We start from the raw sequence: 19,443 nt of genomic DNA, 5'->3' as shown, positions 1-19,443 counted from the left end.
TTGTACATAAACATTATGTAGCCAGAGGTTTCCAGTGATATAAAAATCTCAACTTTTTTTGAGAAAAGTGGGGGATGAGGCTGTGGATCACGAAGTGCCCCTTTAATTATTATGATACACATGACATAATCATGCATAACTCGCAAACGCAAAATCGGAATCAACTGACATTTTGGGAATAGGTCTTTTTTAGTGGATATCTACTTAAAATAACATAAAAAGAGCCAAGAGGATCCCCGGGAGAGGATCACACTCGATATTATTTTATGCTCGAGTTTATTGAGGCTCCTGCGCATAGGAATTTGACACGTCAACTTCAGGTTCACTAACTCAATATCAGGCTGGCAACCCAGACATTAGTGACACAGCTGAGCAAAATGGCGACGAACAGGCCGATTTTACCCTTGCATCAACGCTATGTAAACGGTGTTCCTGTACCCGTTTCGGGCGGAAGAGTAGCACTAAGAACTACAGAAAAATATGTGTTATGTCTAATAGGTCTAGTTTTCATAAGTTTATGTTATAGTGCGATGTTTTTACTACCCGATCGGGTTAACTCATTTGTAGACTCACCGCAAGAACTGTTCAGACCTCGTCCCATGGATTTAGTACCAGCAGGACAAGGAGCAATAGACTTTGGTCATGATATCGAGGATCACGAACTTCACAAACGAGATGATCAAAGAAAACTGGAATTACTTATACAGCAAGAACAGGCTTTAGAAAAAGCCAGGGAAGCAATAAACCCACCTGTCAAAAAGGCAGGTGAAAGTGAAGAAAGAGTAAACGAACCACCACAAGTTGGTGACGATCATCATGAAATTAAACAGGAAGTTGAGAAAGATAAGGAGGACTTCCAACGGAAACAGAAGGAGGAGGAGTTAAGAAAACGAGAAGAGGAAAAAGACAAAGCAAGGCAACATATAGAAGAGAAAGGTGTTATAGAGGAATCAGATGGTGACCCAGATGACGAACAAACAAAAACAAGGAGGAATAAAATCCGCGAGGTATACCACCTGTTTTATGCCTGTGCTAGAATTTGTGTTGGGATGAGTTTCGCAATATAATATGGAATTACAAAATATTCTTTATTCTCTCGGTCGGGGCCACATCACATCTATTCATGCATTGGAGTGAAAACAACTTATCGCATTTTTTTTTTTTTTTTTGCAGAGAGTCGAACCTGGCACAATAGTGTGTGATAGCTTGTGATACACTCCAGAGTTCAGTGAATGCGAATGTTGTTTTCACTCCAGTGCTATTGTCAGCCGGTTCATGCCCGGATGTCCGACCGACAGAATACGATTTGTTATGAGTCTCACACATGATGTACCGTACATGGAATTATAATTTATTCATTTTTCCCCCCTCTATCGGGTATATAAAATATCTAATTCTCGATCATGAGCATTGAGAGGACTTGTACCTGCTGCGTACTGTTGCGTCAGTGTACTTTCTATGGAATGACACAATCCAGGAGTAGCGCTAGAGCTAAACACTCCAGTGTCCGCAGGGACCCCTGAACTTGCAGAAAATTAAAAAGTAGGGGGTCCGGAGTAGAGTTTGGTGAGTCCCAGTTGCACAAATGCAGCATAAATAGTATGTCTGCAATAGCACTAGATTGAAAAACTGGGGGTCTGCAGGGACCCCTGAACTTGCAGAAAATTTAAAAACAGGGGGTCCGAACTCTATTTTGGTGGGTCCGGGACCCCCAAAAGCAACTTAGCGCTACCCATGACACAATCGCGTGACCTACATGACCAAACCTGGACCTTCTAGAGCCGATCGTTTTCAAAGACCGTGATGAATGCTCAATTGTCAAAAGCTGAGTTTGCTCCTTGGGCTAAACATTTGATTGTTGCGTAGTATGCTCACCGCAAATATTGGCTCTCATGATCGAGAATTAGATATTTTGCCTAATGTCAGGGAATGTGGGAAATGAGCGGAGAAATGAGTCTCACTCATGAATTTGAAATTGCAAATTTTTTATTCATTCCCCCAATTAGTGTACACCTAAGCATGTACCAGTAAGGTTGTTCTCATAGCATGAAGGTTTTTTGTGTAAAATTTGGTCCATTCAGTAGATGTAGGCATTCACACAGAATACTAGATCTCGCCCCACAAGATATCAGTACATGTAAGTGGTAATACTACCGTAAAGCGGGGTGGCTTTGCCTTTAGAGAAATTTGCTGTACTGTCAATGTCATTAATTATTTTATAATTCTGAGTTTATTTTCTTTTATTTTCCAATAATTTTGGGGGTTCAAAGTTTGTCCTTGTTATGTTCCGGTGGAGTATCAAAAGTTTGACCACCACAAAAGTCCTGTATTTTTTGGGTGCAGCAAAAAAGTTATGAAAAGCATGCAAGATAACACAATACCACATACGGGTAGTCATTTGTAATTTTCATACATTACCACATGTGAACAACATACAAAACTATTCTTAGAAATATTTTGGTAAAAGAGCCTGTATGAAATAATAGTTTTTCCTACGCGTCTCCAAAGTCACCCCAGTGTCCAAAGTCACCCCAGTTTACGGTACTGTAATATACTTAGTTAGTGAAGTCACTTCACTGCATGTTTTAAGCCCTTTCGCAATTTCAGAAATCTCGGACAGTGTTCGATATACCACCTATAACTTTTCAAATGTACAAGTGCATGTAGAATTTTAGTCGTAAATTTTACACAGTTGGAATCGGAAACATACAATGTGCCTCAACATCAAAGAAGTAATATAAATATCCCTTACGAAATGACACCAATTTTACTTTTCATAGCTGGGTAATTCCACCAGGTTGGGACACAGTGTGTTAACAGTGTGTTAATGGACTATATCATTAAAAGTATCATTACATTTGAATCCATTGTTTAATATAGCATTCATCTAAGGATGTGCAAGTGTTTTAGAACGTTTGAAATTATGTAAGTTATAATTTTACAAAAATATGATCAAAAATGTCTCATTTTGACATGAAATTGACACGGTGTCAATGTTACGTCTGCATTTCTCTTTTTTACACTTTTCCAACACTTAAATATATAAATATGCAAATTAATAATGTGTACTAAATTGCAATACACACAGTGCAACTAGAAATACCTTTATAATGGTAGTCAGTGCCCAAATTACAGCAGAAATGGCAAGAAATAGAAATTTTTAAATGCAGATGTAACATTGACACCACAACCACACTCACATTTTTAATTTCTGCTGTTTCTGCTGTATTTTGAGACTGACTACCACAACTAAAGCATTTCTTGTTGCAGTGTGTACGTTGTGAATTGTACACGAAGTGATTTTGCATAACTATTTACTTAGGTCTTGAAATGCTAGGAAAGAAAATGAGGATTTTCCATGTAACACCTTGTCAATATTAAATGTTACGTCAAACTTCCTTACTTTGCAACACTTAAATAAGTAATTAATGTGAAATAACTATATGTACTATCTAAAAGACAAATGGCAACACACAAAAAAGTAATTGTTATGGTAGTCGGTATTCAAATACAGCAGAAACAGCAAGAATAGAAAAATGTGAATGCAGACGTACCATTGACACGGTGTCAATGTTACGTCTGCACTCACACTTTTCTATTTCTTGCTGTTTCTGCTGTATTTAGGCAATGACTGCAATCATAATTGTGTTTCTAGTTGCATTGTGTGTATTGCAATTAAGTGCACATCATTAATTTGCATATTTATATAAGTGTTGGAAAAATGTAAAAAAGTAAACTGCAGACGTAACATTGACACCGTGTCAATGTTACGGCAAAATGAGACATTTTTGATCATATTTTTAGTAAATTGTGACTTATGATAATTTAAAACCTTCTAAAACACTTGTACACCCTCAAATTAATGTTACATTAAACATTTGATTCAATTGTAATGATACTTTTAATGATATAGTCCATGTAACACACTGTGTCCCAACCTGGTGGAATGACCCAGCTAGATGATTAGTTTCACGGCACATAAACTTTTTTATTTTATGGTTCATTTGTGTGCAAGTTACTTTCACTTTGTGCAGGTAGATTTTCTATGGTACGGTATTTGCACAAATGCAAGTAACTTTTTATTCTGGTAAATCGAACACTGAATTCTCGGATTATGCATGCGCTAAATTCCTTGTTTGGACAAACATGACAGTATTTCAATACGGGTGAACTTGGCACTTTGTAAGAAACACTAAGTACCGGTACCGTACTACAGTAAACATGTTTTTCATATTTTTGTGTCTCAATGTCTTCTGAACATTTGCAGAAGACAAGAAAAGTATTGACTACAAGAGTGACAGGAATGTATTGTAATCATGTCAATCATGGGGGAATTCCTTCAAGCGCGCACACATTGTCACTGGAGGAGGTTCTGTAAAGACTGGAACCCCGATGTTGACTGGAACCCCACGATTTCAGAAATTGCCAAATTTAAGGGCTTGAGTAGGCTCCTTAAAAAGGTGTGCTCATAATGGCAGCATAATGCTTTTTTGTTAAGGTTGCACAATCTCATCAGTCTCATATACAGAGCTGACATTTTGACATCACTACCGTTAATTCATTTATCTTGAGGTGAGATGAACTATCTAGGCCAGGGCATGTGTCTGCAAACACACATACACTGTCTGAAAATTGGACATCTTTTTTCTAGTCTGAATGCAGAATTAGCATCAATTGGTTTTATAAAAATAAGGTTTTTTTAAACACTCAAAAGTAGTACAAACAGGACCAAAAACCACTCCAAAACAAGCTCAAAGTCAGACCAATTTCAATCCATTTAATGACTCTATCCACTTCACTTGAGCAGGCTTCCCGTTCGTGTGCGTCATTGCGTCCAGACGCATATTTTACAAATTTGCACGCAAGTTTACATGGCTAATCAAGTATTTTATGCGTCCATGTCACATGCATGTGGACGAGACAAAACTTCAAATTTTATCATTAATTGATGATAAAAATAAGAAATTTTTATTCTTTTATATTTTTAAGATAATAAAAGCCGCAAAATTTTGACCCACCTGCTAAGAATTGAAGTAAATTCTGTAATATTTGTAAATGCAACGTCAGGAAATCGTGCACTTTTTGCATGCTTTCCGAACGATTGCTGTTTGATGGCCTGGGGAAGTCCCGATTGTTTTGTTTACAAGCAAGAATGCTGGACTCAACATGTGCCGCTAACGTGCGGTTAATGTTTATTTCATTATTTATCACAACCTGACAATATTCAATTTTTAATATTTTATGTTTATTTTCTCATAAATAATCTAGGTTTCCTTTATTAGTATTATTGTTACGATGAATAAAAGCAATTTTAAAGACAAAATCCAAATGATAACCCTTTTGCGTATTATTTGTGGCAGCGCGTGTTTTAGCTTTGTAGCATCAACAACACGTTAATTTAAAAAAAAAGAAATGCGAAGTAAAATTACGAAATCTAAAATTTGCTCAAGATTGACAGACTTTGCTCATGTTTTTGCACCTGTTTTTGACCACGTTTGGGACCAAAACTGACACAGAAATGAGAAAAATTATCATAGCGAATGGAGATGGAATATCACGGTGAAAATGCACTTTTATTTTTTTTAACAATCAACATTTGTTGAGGTGTAGACCTGGGGTACGTGTGTATCGTCATAATCGTGAATTTCAGATGGACGCACACAAATCTGTCTGGACGCAAGTTTTTGCAACCTCGTCAGCAAACTTGCGTCATTACGGACGCACATTTTTAAAACCTTAACGGGAACCCTGCACTTGAGTGCCCTCTTGAGTCAAGTACCTCTTTCTATTTTGGTTGTAATAGACTGATCAAATCATCTAACATTCAAGTGTACCGGTATTCATCCAATAGTAAGCTTATTTTGGTCCTACATTGTACCAGGCATGAGCTTGTTTGGGGTATTGGTGTTTAGAGGGTTATCCATGTTAGTCATGTGTGACTTCATTCAAACCAATTCAATGCACAACCTCTGAGTTACTTGCATGACTTTGGCGGGCTATTTTGAAACAGTCATGGTTGCACATGCAGGTACTTCTGAAAATCCTAAACAAGGTAGGCCTATAGCAGTCGCTGATAGGGTATGCAGCTTCAGGGGTAGTGCTAGGTTGCTTTTTGGGGTCCCGGACGGCCGGACCCACCAAAATAGAGTTCGGACCCCTGTTTTTAAATTTTCTGCAAGTTCAGGGGTCCCTGCAGACCCCCAGTTTTTCAATCTACATGTAGCGCTATTGCAAGTGATTTATGCTGCATTTGTGCAACTCGGACTCACCAAACTCTACTCCGGACCCCCTACTACACTGGAGTGTTTAGTTATAGCGCTACCACTGTGCAGCTTATAGAATATCAATTATCATGGATAACCTATATTGTCAGCCAAACCTAATTCCCCATTCAACCAGTATATAAATAATTTTTCCAAATTATGATATTTAGAGTTACCAGGCTGTGTGCACTGGGTGTCATCCAATTATAATTATAATTTAAAAAAAGATTTATTACATGATCTGCAATTAATTCCTTAATATTATTTGGATGACACAGTGTGTCCACCCTCTGCTAGGGGTTCCGTTTTAAACGCTTTGAGGACACATGTACATGTGTCGAAATAAATCTTACAGAATAAGCATTACAGAAACAGACCTAGATCTTTTTGTGTTCCTGCCTGAGACTCTGAGTTAGACTGTACAACAAACATAAATGTACATAGGCCTACATTGTATTTCACATTTCGTGAATATTGAGCTGATTTTAAACCATGGATTAAATGTCACTACCAGTACCAATTGACAGCTCCTCATTAAGTCATGCTTGATGGTGCATGGGAAATATTTAGCCAGATCAAAAAGGCTTGTGAATGATGTGATCATTGGCAGACAGTTTGTATGGTGTGAGCGGAATCAAATCGAAAATAAGCAATTATATTTTAAAAAATGAATCAAAATCTATTGTATAACAATCGCCCAAGCCTACAATAAAGCAATAATGGATTATTTATTTGCATAAAGAATAGATTCTTATTTAAATCGCCCAAGCCTACAATAAAGCAATAATGGATTATTTATTTGCATAAAGAATAGATTCTTATTTAAATGTTTGTTTTCACTGATCACATTATCCCCTTTTAATTTTGAGCCAAGCAAATAAGGTATAACGAAGAAAATTGCGATTCATTCCAACGCCTACAATGCGTGTACTACGCTCGCTGATCGTATTACATGTAACTGCACGGAGCATCGCGCTCGATGTGTGTATGATACAAGCTGACATCCACGGTACCGTACATGTTAGCAAGTATGTATTCGATCATTGAACTCTGAATAAAACCGGGTCGACCCGGTTTTAATACAAAAAGTTAGATTTTGCTGTTATTAACGCACTTCAGGCTTAGTCTTTTACGTGGTATTTTAGTATACCACTGGGCATTATAATTATGCAAAGAGTAGAAATTCGAATAAAATTGAGGGCATCGCTGTGAAGCAAATCACACATTATGGCTTTAATTGTTCATGTCCCTGAATGTAATCATGTTTTGTTCTGTCCACAGATGATGCTCCATGCATGGGGTGGCTATGAGAAATATGCGTGGGGTGCCAATGAGCTGAAACCAGTCTCACACATGGGTCATTCAGCTAGTATATTTGGTAGAACGTCACTAGGTGCAACGATAGTAGATGGCATCGATACACTATTTATAATGGGATTGCAAGACCAGTATCATAAGGCCAGAGATTGGATTGCTCATGACTTTAAATTTACTGCAGCGGTAAGTTTGTTTGTTTTGTGTTGCTAACAAGTTTCATGTTCAAGAATAATCAAGCATCATTTACACATACACTGTCCCCTTATTTCATTAAAAAAGCAGTTATAATCTCTATTAATGAAAAGCAAAAACTTTTTTAGTTTTTACTTTTTCTGTTTGCACACAAATGTTTGCAGGAGAATAAGCTAACTGCATGTTTACATTTTACAATCAAAGTTCTGCACATTTCACTTGTTAATTTTGTAAGCACCCACCAGCAGTGGGCGTAACCAGTGGGGGGGGACAAGCTGCCCTCGGACACAAAAAAAAATGGGAAGAAGAGCAAAAAATTGGGAAGGGGAAAAGGGGGGAAGGAGAGAAAAAGAGGGAAGAAAAAAGGGGAAGGAGAAGAGAAAAAAGGGGGAAAAAGAGGGAAGAAGAGAAAGGAAAGAAGCAAAGAAAAAAGGGAAGGAGAAGAGAAAGGGGAAGGGAGAAGAGAAAAGGGAAAGAAAGAGGAAGAAGATCTATACTACCTTCATTGTGAAATTTTGTACTCTGAACACTGGATTTTTAGCTTCTAATATGCCAAAACCATGAGCTTCAGGGGCTCCGCCCTTGATTCTCTGACCGGGCTTTGCCCCTGGACCCCACCAGGGCCCTAAGGCGAGCCCCTTGACCCCCACCGTTTATCACTTGCAAAGGGCAAGCCGCTCGCGATCTTTTATAAATAATACAACTTTTGGTCAAAAATTGGGAAATTTTGCTCCCCGGAAGGTCAGGTCTGGTTACACCCCTGCCCACCAGTACATTGTTTTACATTTAGGCTTTAAAAAGTGTAAATAATTAGTACCGTACATGGTCTGTAAATTACAAGAAAATCCCAGCAGTTTACAATCATCCCAGCAGTGATTGCCAGCGGCTTTGACTTTTTTTCTACAGTTAATTAATTCAATTGTTTTCCATGCATGAAAAGGTCCAGACTCCAGTTTGACTGTGATCATTTCCATAATTTAATTTATGGTGCATGAAATTGTGATTCCTGCATACACATAATTTATACAGCAAAAAATAATATTTTTATAATATTTAAATATTGAGTACTAGTGTCCCTCTCCATTTTTTTAAAACAATTTTGAAATAACTAATTTATTGTTTTGTATTTCTTTGTAAATTAATTTATTTATTTTTAAATACTAATGTGACGTGTCATGTCAAAAGGAGACACTTTTGGGCAGGATCGCAAATGGAGAAATAGCCAAAAATCTGCCCGGGGGAGATTTTTTCACAATTTAGGTTTGTTGCGAATTTGGGATGTTATCAATGTTTAGAATATTGTCTGATAGATTCAGACCGGAATATAACTGGCATCTTGTATTTTTTGAGACATTTTTCTTGGTAATTCCTACTCTCAACATTGTCAATAATATTTTTAAAGGCCGATATCTCAATTTCCAATTTTATAAAAATATACCATAACTTACGAACTCAATATCTTCGCTTAGGAATGTCCGATTTCATTGGGGGAAAACGGCATTGTGGAGTAAAATATCTCTATATTTAAGATATGTAAAAACCTCAAAACTGATTACCTGCCCAAAAGTGTCTCCTTTTGACATGTCACGTCACATATTACCTAAGTATTAGAATTGTAAATTTTTGAATAGACTATTTCTTTAAATTTGTTTTTTGGTAAAACAAAATTTTTAGAAATAAACAGGCTATTCAAGAAATTTGTATCATTTAAAATCCAGCATTACTCAGCAAGCCATGAAATAAGCGGACTGGAACCAGGAGCAATTTGTTATGAACCTGGTTCACTGCAATTTTTCAAGAACCAGGAGCAATTTCTGAAGAAACATGATCAATTTTTAAATTATCTCTTTCTCTCTGCATATACAATACAACATAATAAGCACTACTGCATCATGTGCAAAACTGGCACCAGGAGCAATTTGTTTTCGAAAATTGCTCCTGGTTCATTTGAATTTTACAAAACCAGGAGCAATTGATGGCTTAAGGAGGGCAAATTTGCTCCTGACGCCTGCTTATTTTAAGGCTTGTTACTCAGTGTGTAAAAGCTAATAAGTACTGTACTGTGATCAGCAATTTTTTTCAATGATACAACATACATTGTACAATGGTAAGTCAATTTCCACAATTGCCAACTTCGGCCTGAGTGGATCAAATTGTGTCATCACATTCACAATCACATCTCTGTGCAATAATATATAAGTTGTATTACCGTACTGACGCGAGTATAGTCCCACCTTCGAGTAAAGTCCCACCCCAAATTTTCGAAAAATTCAGAAATTAAGAAAAAAAAAAAAAAAATTGTTTAAGTTATTTATTTTTCGGCTTTGGAGTGTCCCAGGACCTAGACCTAAATGCTAGGATCATTCAAGATTGAACTTAAAAATTTTTTTTTTTTTAAATTCAAATTCAATGCATTTTGAAATCATTATGACATGTATACAAATTATCAATTTTCATATTAAAAATACAAAACATCTTTTTTTTTTTTTTAGGTTAACCATGAATGATCCTAGCATTTAGGTCTAGGTCCAGGGACACTACAAAACCAAAAAAAAAAAAAAAAAAAAAAAAAAAAAATTCGAGTATAGTCCCACCCCCAATTTTGAAAAATGTTCACCCAAAAGCGGTGTGTGACTATACTCGCGTCAGTACGGTATTTATTTTGAAGCAAGGCACAAATCAATCTGTCATCACATACCTATAGATGCTAACAATAATGCCATGTTGACACTGGAGTTAAATAGGAGCCCCACATTTGACAGTGAATACACTTACATACAAACTGTATTTTGTGAGGATAAGGCTGCCAAATCTGATTAAATCGGGATGCGTATGCGGCATTCCACAAATTTGATTCATTACATGCTGTTGATGTTATACCCATGTGTAGGTATGCTTTTGTAGATGTTGAGAAGGTTTGTGCATACATGTAGTTTTCTCTAATTTAGCGAAGTTTTTCATTATAATCATTTCAGTTTGGAATTGAATATATTGTGGCAGGATTGATGCAAAAGTGATGTCACAGTAAAAAAAACAACTAAATTAAGAATTGGGCAAAGACTGTCACTGCACAAACATGACAATGTATATTCCACTGTTTTCTATTACTTAGGAACAAACCAAAATTTTGATGATGCCCTATAAAACTTAAGTCCTTTCATATGTGTGTGTGTGGGGGGGTAAAATATCCATGAAAAAGTATGACAGTTAAAATATCGGTCAAAGTTGGAATTTTCAATATTTCACACTCACGTAATTCTGTCAAATACAATGCACAATAAATTTGAATAATCCACATTATTCATTTGCAAACAGTAAGTGCGTACATTTGAAGATGTGACATGCCAACTGCCCAATGTGTTATTTGCTTCAATTCATAAATTGTTCTGTTGATCGATATTTAACGTATGACATACATGTACATACAAACATAATATTTTGTACATGCAGCAGCACACAGCATGAAAAGTAATTACATGTACTGTCATGTTTAAGTTGAATAAACCACAATTAGCGTTTTCAGACACAGCTCAATTTTTCATTGACTATCTTACGTGTATGTAATGTACATACAATGTATGTTCATAAGTTCTTACATGTACTACATCTATGAAAAACATCAGAATATAAGCAACAGTGTAAACAAACCAATAAACAACTCCACCACCACCAAATCACTCACAAAATTTTTACAGAGAAGAATAATGTTTTCTCTTCATCAAGGAAAAATCAGATAGTGATCCATATGAAGACCCACGTGATACCTCGGTATGTATACCAAGAATTCCCCATTTTGCAGATTGCCACAGCTTCTATCTTTGAATTGGGTTGAGGTGCATTTGATTCATGAGCTGAGCCATCTGGAAGAGTCTGATGAAGGCTGTATGATGTATCCATACTTCCTCTGCCATTTTGTCCTCAAGCCCTGCATGTGCCACAAAACTATAAACTCTACACACCCCTAAACATTTGAATAGTATTACGGCTGTCGATATCCATTTGATGTGGAAAATTGTGCTGAGTAAAAAAATTAATTGGCTGTTTAAACATAACAAAAACCACAAAGAAACAAAAACACAAAAATGTTTTCATGTTTAATATTGACAGGCTTATAGACCACCTGACATGTGACGTTATTGCCAGGCAGTATGCGCCCGAATTATGGTAATTTCCATTGTTATTTGCACTGAAGTGTACATACGCATCGTAGCTCAGGGCATGTGCGTTTTAAATCACCCACCACATTTCATCTAGTACAAGAAAGCCATTGAACAGTGTAGCAGTTCGTTCAAGCATATCGATAGACCAGTCCCTCGCCTTTGTTGATAAACAATGATGTCAAGTGGTCTATAGTATGTAGCCTTTTAGCTAAGGTGATTCATGAGCCATCTGGGAGAGTCTGATGAAGTCTATCCATACTTCCTTTGCCATTTTGTCTTCAAGCCCTACCAAAAACCATAAAATCTACACCCCCTAAACATTTGAATCTAGTATTACGGCTGCCAATTTCCATTTGATGTGGAAAATGTATTTACGCTAATAAAAAGTGGCTGTTTAAACATAACAAGAAACACATTTTAAAAAAAATGTTTTATGTAGCCTTATCTTTTTCACAAAACTTAAAATTAATCAATCTCTTATTGCATTTACTATGGAGTGAAGAGGGTGAAATGACCAGCGAGAGGGGGAGACACTTGGATCTCAGTTGGGTCTCCGGTTTACCTTTATGGGAGATTCCTGGATATCATATACAGTATTATTCACTTTTAAAACTAACAAAAAAGAACAGAGGAAAACTTCAGAAATCCCTATTTTATGGCAAATGCTCAGGAAAGGTTTGTAGTTCCAAGTATCTGTTATCAGGCCCAACCAAGATCTAAGTAACATCCCTAATTAGGCCCAGCAGAGGGGGATAAAATTTACATGACTGAGTATCGATCCATTTTTGGAACTCACAGGAAAATCTCATCATGTGTGCATGTTGGCCATTTTCATGATTTGATCATCAGCATGAGTATCATGGTCTCATCATTCAAGGCAAATTTAATGGTGCTTAGATTATTTCATACAGTGGCCTACACATTTGTAAATGCAACAGTACACAATTTTTTAAACAGATGCAAATCCAAATTTGTAATTGTATGATTCTAAGTGATTCAGTGTGTTGTTGTTTTTTATTTAGTATGTATATGTTGGGTTGGGGTTTTTTTTGGGGGGGGGGGATGCACAAATTCCAAACCAAATTGTAAAGTCAATAGAATTTCATTTTTAATTTCCAATGTTTTAAACGGAAAAGAAACAATAGAAATATTTTATTTTTTCAGAAATTACTCAGTCTAGAAATTAAATGACAAAAAATTTTGCAAAAATTAAATGCATGTGTTTGTATGTAACAAGGTCTTAGGTCGGATTTGAAGGTTTGGGTGTGTAAATTCAAAAACTTGGGTGTGTAAATTAAAGATTTGACCTTTTTTTTCTTTTTGAATAAATTTCTAAAACAATGATTATGTACGTATGATACAGAACAAAGCACATTGTACATTGGCTGTAATCAGTATTAGTACTAGGTAGCAGTCACCAAATGTGCATTCTTCCATGGCTTGTTGAACTTGACAGTGACTTGTCTTGTCTTTTCTCTTTTAATTTATTAGTAAAATTGGGTCATATTTTAAGGCTGTGTGTAAGTGGTAACACAATTATGTGTAAATACAGTGAGTCATAAGGCCCAGCAGTAGCTTGGTCAATAATGGCGTACATGAACGGTAATACCAGATAGGATATGCCATAAAGGTGGCTTCCTGCCACTTCTGTCAGAAGCAGGTACATGAAATAATTGATTTCATTAACTTGCTTGCACATTTGTTTCATTGGGGATGAATGCTATTTTGCAAAATCCTCTTTGAATTTTATTTGGGCATTTTCATCAACCATATTCATGAACTCTGCAGTCATATAAAATTATTACAAATGATTACTTTTATTATAATTTTTTAAAGTTCAGATATACATTTCTGAAGGTCAAAATGGATCATTAAATGGGTTTTATGATTGATGGTTTGCATAGAAATTTGTAAAAATCTAGTCTTTTGGTCACCATTGGGCAAATTGCAGGGGTTCCGAATAGCATTTAAGTAGTAGGCCTACAGGCCGAAAGTGGAACTTCCATTCAACATTCCTCTGTGGTCTAATTATAGGCCTAGAATGTACAAAAAACATCATGTTTATTTTCTAAACTTGTCTAATGCCGAACCGCTAAAAACCCACTAATTGCTACATGTTTATTTCCATTTTTTGTTTTTATTTTAAAGGGGCCTATTTGATATATTTTAAATTTGATTTTTTTTATATGGCCATGCGTTTTCACCTCGCCGACTTTTCGTCACACACTGATTTTTGAAATTTGCGACACTCTTTCACCTTCAAATGCCCATATTTTTCAAACCATACCCACCAGCATGATAAAAGTATACATTTTCTGAAAGGAAATTGAACAAGGAATCCAACAAGATACTCAGAAACACTGTCAGATGTAAGGTTCTAATGCTACATTTATGTGAATGAGAAAAAACATCAACTGACAGTAGTGGTACAGGGGTATAATGTCACTAACATTTCTGTGTTACCCCTGCATCTTATTTCATGTCATTTTCTAATAGATCAGAGTAAGGGCTTTCCTGCCATATATAAATGTATGGGGATTATCACTTTTGTAAAATGATACAACCCTTCAAAAAGTGACCAAAATAGGATTAATTTTTCTTGTCTTGGAGAACATTGGCCTATCATATACCCTAAAGCAGCTAACTATTTTAACTTATAACAAAATAAAAGTGTATATAATGTCAGCTTTCTTTTGATACCAAATTTATTGATAAATACTCATTTTAAAGAAAAATAGCAACACATTTGCACACCGACTACGAGGCTCCCAAAATGACAACTTCGCTTACAGTTTTGTGCAGAGAGTGCCCCGCTCCACCACCCCTGCCTTGGCCATAGATATAGATATAGATATCCATAGATATCTTATTGACACCTTTCCATAATTAATAATTGGTGTTTTAGCTGTCATTTGATACCAAATTTACTATCAAATCTTTTTTTATTCCAATGATGCATTAAAAAAACTAATGACCCCAGTGAAAAATGTGACACCACTCACCCATTTTAGATGTCGAGTTCAAAGCACTTGCCCTTAACATTAGCTAAAGGCAGTTTATTGTTTCAACTATTTTACAGAATTAAAGTTTAGATAACAATGTCAGCTTTCTTTTGATACCAAATTTATTGATATACACTAGTTTTTAAAGAAAATTTCAACATTTTTGCACTGCAAGAAAAAAAAAATGAAATTTCCCATTGAGTTAGTACATGGTGAGCCGCTGCCACATGAGCCGCTGCCACCACCACCCCTGACTTGGGTCATTGGATTGAATGCCATTCTGCTTCTGTTCAAGATACCTCCATGTAACTTTCCATAATTCATCATTAATATATTAGCTTTCATTTGGTACCAAATTTATTGCCATAGCTTCTTTACATGTACTTTCAAAGATATGCTCAAAAAACAAAACGATCGAGGCAAAAAGTGTGACACCACCACCCTTTTTGGGTGTTCAGTTCAAAACGCATGGCCATATACATTATATATTTATTTAGTTTGTTAGTTAATTTTTTTTTGGGGGGGTGTTTAGAATTTGTACAGTACAATATAAAAAATCAATTGTTCATTAAGGTTCATCAAATCTTCTATTTTTTTTTTCAATTTAAAAACTAAAACAAAACTTCCTCAAAACTTTCACTATGACATGTTCAGTTCAGTTACATGATGAAGTACAGCAACAAAAATCACTTGTTTAATCAAGCTCATCATGATCTGCGCGCGGGGATTGAATACTAACAAGTACGGCAGTGAAAAGAACATGAAAAATCACCTGCAGATGTGTGTGTGTGTGTAAAGAGGAGAATCTGAAAAGTGATGGAGATGAAGATGTCACCAGGGAATGCATCATCAAATTAAACTTACTATGCATCTTTGCTCCTGGTCTATTCAATAGAATTGGTCTCTTAGTGACTCACCAGGGACTGACTGGAGTACATGGGGAACTAATGAAGCATGCTATTTGTGGCTGCGGTGAGATTTCTTTGACATTGAAGAATATGTCAAAAGTGTCTATTTTGTGTGTTATGTTTTCATTTACATGAGATAAATCAATTATAAATTCATTTTACACAGATTTGTAGGTGTCACAATTAAGTCACAAGGAAATAATGTTCGTTCTTACTGAAAACACAAATAATTTGGAAAACTATCTTTTTACTTGTGTAAATTTGTTGAAATGAAACCAATTCACCTTCTCACATTTTGAAAGAGTCCATAATTGAAAGATGCAGGCCTATTTAGATAGAGAAATAGCAGACTACATTTTGGTTGCCCTGTTATGCTGGTGGATACATTCAGTGTTATTCTATATTGATATGACTAAATTTCTGGACTAGACTAAGAAATTAAAGTCCCATTCAGTGATCCCAGCATAAGTGTAAACAAATTAAAATTGTATATTAAGTGAAGGATATTTCATTCAAATTGTCATTTGGTATTTTTGAAATGTAAAATGCCTTATTTTGTCTTGAATACACAGCTTTTGTCTGACAGGCTAGATGTTAGCACATCTATCATGACAATGACAAAGGTATCAAAATCTGAATTTTGATGATCTTTATGATCGTGCCCTTAATTAGGCAAAATAGAAACATGGTTTCCCTGTTTGTTCAGGTAATATAAGGTTTCACTGAAATTTATTCTCCTGAAGCAAAGACATGAAATGCTGGAGAAATTATATGGCTAATGTTAATTGAAACCACTAGAATAACAGACAGAAATAATAACGATTGCTCTCATTGTCCAGGTAAGTACCGGTTTATGAAAACTTGTGATGTAGAGAGCAAACTGACGTGGCAGGATATGAGTATATAATAAAGTATTATTTCTAGCCTAGCCTAAATGTCTCATGTAAAATGTTTCCAAGCTACTGTCATTAATAATAACCATTGACTGTTAAAGAAAACATTAACTGGTTAAAGATAATCCGCAACATTGTTGATGCTGATTGGAAACATGCCATTAAATTAATGTAGTACCATAACCACCTGGGTATAAGCCCACCTTCAGGTATAAGCCCACCCCCTATTTTTCAAAACATTCTGGGAACAAGGGTGCACTCGGCTATAAGCCCAGTACTAAATTTTGGCCAAGTTAAATATCAAATCAATGCTTTTCTCTCACATTTAAGAACAAATATATAAAAAGAATATCAGTTGATAATTAACATTCCACACTTAAAATTTTAAGAAATTGACATAGATGATAGAAATTACTGGTACATTGGGCATAATTATTATTATACAAATGGGGATGATTTTTCTTATTTCTAAATTCAAGTACTAGCCCCTCCCCGGTTATAAGCCCACCCCCATTTTTGAAGTGAAATCTGCCATCTAGGGGGGTGGGCTTATACCCGAGTGGTTACGGTATGTATACTCATGTAGAAAATATTTCAAAATGTCTATAAATAAAGTATCTCCTAGCTATGTTGGATTTTGATGTGATGGTCTTGTCCATAATCACTGGAAACTGATGATGGGTACCAATCATTTTAATACATGTATACCTAATGTTAGTCAGTTGATTAAAGTGAGGGATTTATCAAAAATTGTGTTTACCTGCCGGATTGAAAAAATCATATGTACAGTGACGTTGTAAAGGCCCATGGGTATGTTAATTTACACAAGAAAAATTGAATTTTTGATTGCGTCTTTTAAATTATTTACGTGTGACTTGAAATTAATGAGAAAATTAATGCATGATCAGAGATTGATTCCAGAATGTACATGAGTAAATTTGAAGTAGTGAATATTTTATTTGGAGAGAGCGAGATGATTAAAAATTTTGCGAGCTGCTGAATATCTACTTCAATGCTCAGTTGCATATAATAGAGCTGCATGGGAGAGGTTTTATTTTTAGCAGTTTTAATGTTGTAAAGTATGCCAGTTATACCATGAGCACTCTTTTTTTTTTAAATAAAGCTTGACTGAAGAAGCAATCTAGTTAAAATTTGATTTGAAACAGAATTAATTTAGGTTACACAGGCTACATAACTGTTTTGCTATCTACTGAAGATAACATTGTAATCGCTAATATAAGTTAAGATGGTGATATCAAGCTTCTTTCTAAGATAAAATATATTTTGTCACATATCCACATCAGTACTTGTACCTACCGGCACTGTAAAATAATTCAAGAGCTAGATTTTGTCTTATTTTTGATTATTGTAATCACTGTTACACTTGTTTTCAATACGGTTAGGAAACTAACCTTTAAAAATTTGTTTCAAGAAGTATATTTGTTTTTAAGCGGCATAAATTTATGCCATTCATTTATGTTTGTGAATCATAAATGCTGTCTACTGAAGATAGCTTTATAAAAAACTATTTTGTACCTTTTATAAATATGGAATATCAATCTAAATGCACAATGTTTGTCAAATTATATTTATGTACACATGTGTAAATGAATTCAGGAGTCCTAATGTTTGTCTTTGTCTTTGATTTAAAAAGTTTATAAACAAAATTAACTTTATGTAATCTTGCAAATTTGCCAAAGGAAAGAAGTGGTTAATATTTGTTTTGGAGAGAATCAATGTAGATCTATGAGCATGATATGCATATTATTTCTGCTATCTACTGAAGATATGATTGCAATCTTAACATGTGATATCTGTAGTTCAGTTAGCACAAAATTCTGCATTTTGAATGTGTTTTTGGATTATACTTTTGCTAGAGCTACGGACTTACACTCACCACAATCAGATATAGTTGCAACTCAAAATGAAATTTCAATTGATTTCAAGTAGTTTTAAAACCATAATGTATTGTGTACCTCGGGCAACAATTGAATAATATATTAAGCCGACCCACAGCAGGGCCCACAGCTAGTAATACTCCTACCTGTACTTTGATACTCTATGTGTATCCTATACATGTATGTAGCTAGGAAATGCATACTAACTGTTCTTTGTTATGCAACTCCTGCTGTTTTCATCTATGCACGAAGAGTCCAGGCTGGGAAATAAGTGGGGACCAAGGGCCATTTAGCCCCTAACCTGTGAACCAGGAGCTATCTTTTTTACAGAGTAGCCCCTGGTCCTGTGCTTCTTATTTCCCAAAATGTACACAACAAATTTTCCCATCCATTGAATAGCCCCTGGTTCATTGAAAATAGCCCTTGGTTCCCTGTAAAATCCCGTGAACCAGGGGCTATTTTTTTACAAAATAAGCCCCTGGTCTGGCGCTTCTTATTTCCCAGCCTGACGAGACAGTTTGATAGGCTACGATACATTTAAATTGGACTTGTGGTTCAGAGACATGACACTATTTTTATGTTGCTGAAAACAAGATAAGAAATAAGAACTTAAAATTCAATTTTATAGTAATGTTACATTACAGCTTATTTTTCTGGATTAAATAACATACACATGTATGTCTATCCTACTCGCCAAACCAAATGGAATTGCATATATATGACATGATCAAAATAGATATTTTATTCCAAATTTAATATAGGTATATATATGCATCAGGGATCATTGACGTAATCAGTACCTTATTTTGA

General features: G+C 35.4%; 1 protein-coding gene across 1 annotated transcript in view; it reads left to right on the top strand.

Moving 5' to 3' along the window:
- Positions 1-371: 371 nt before the first annotated feature.
- Positions 372-19,443, top strand: part of LOC140143973 (mannosyl-oligosaccharide 1,2-alpha-mannosidase IA-like) — a 94,648-nt gene continuing 75,576 nt past the window's right edge. The window contains exons 1-2 of the mRNA XM_072165806.1: positions 372-1,007; positions 7,545-7,763. Coding sequence (XP_072021907.1) covers positions 378-1,007; positions 7,545-7,763 — 849 coding nt within the window. The 5' untranslated portion in view covers positions 372-377. The remainder of the gene's footprint in view (positions 1,008-7,544; positions 7,764-19,443) is intronic.

This window comes from Amphiura filiformis, unplaced genomic scaffold (genome assembly GCF_039555335.1).
Source record: "Amphiura filiformis unplaced genomic scaffold, Afil_fr2py scaffold_35, whole genome shotgun sequence".
NCBI classification, from domain to species: Eukaryota; Metazoa; Echinodermata; class Ophiuroidea; order Amphilepidida; family Amphiuridae; genus Amphiura; species Amphiura filiformis.
The sequence above is the reverse complement of the archived record's forward strand: the minus strand, read 5'-3'. Positions and strand labels throughout refer to the sequence as shown.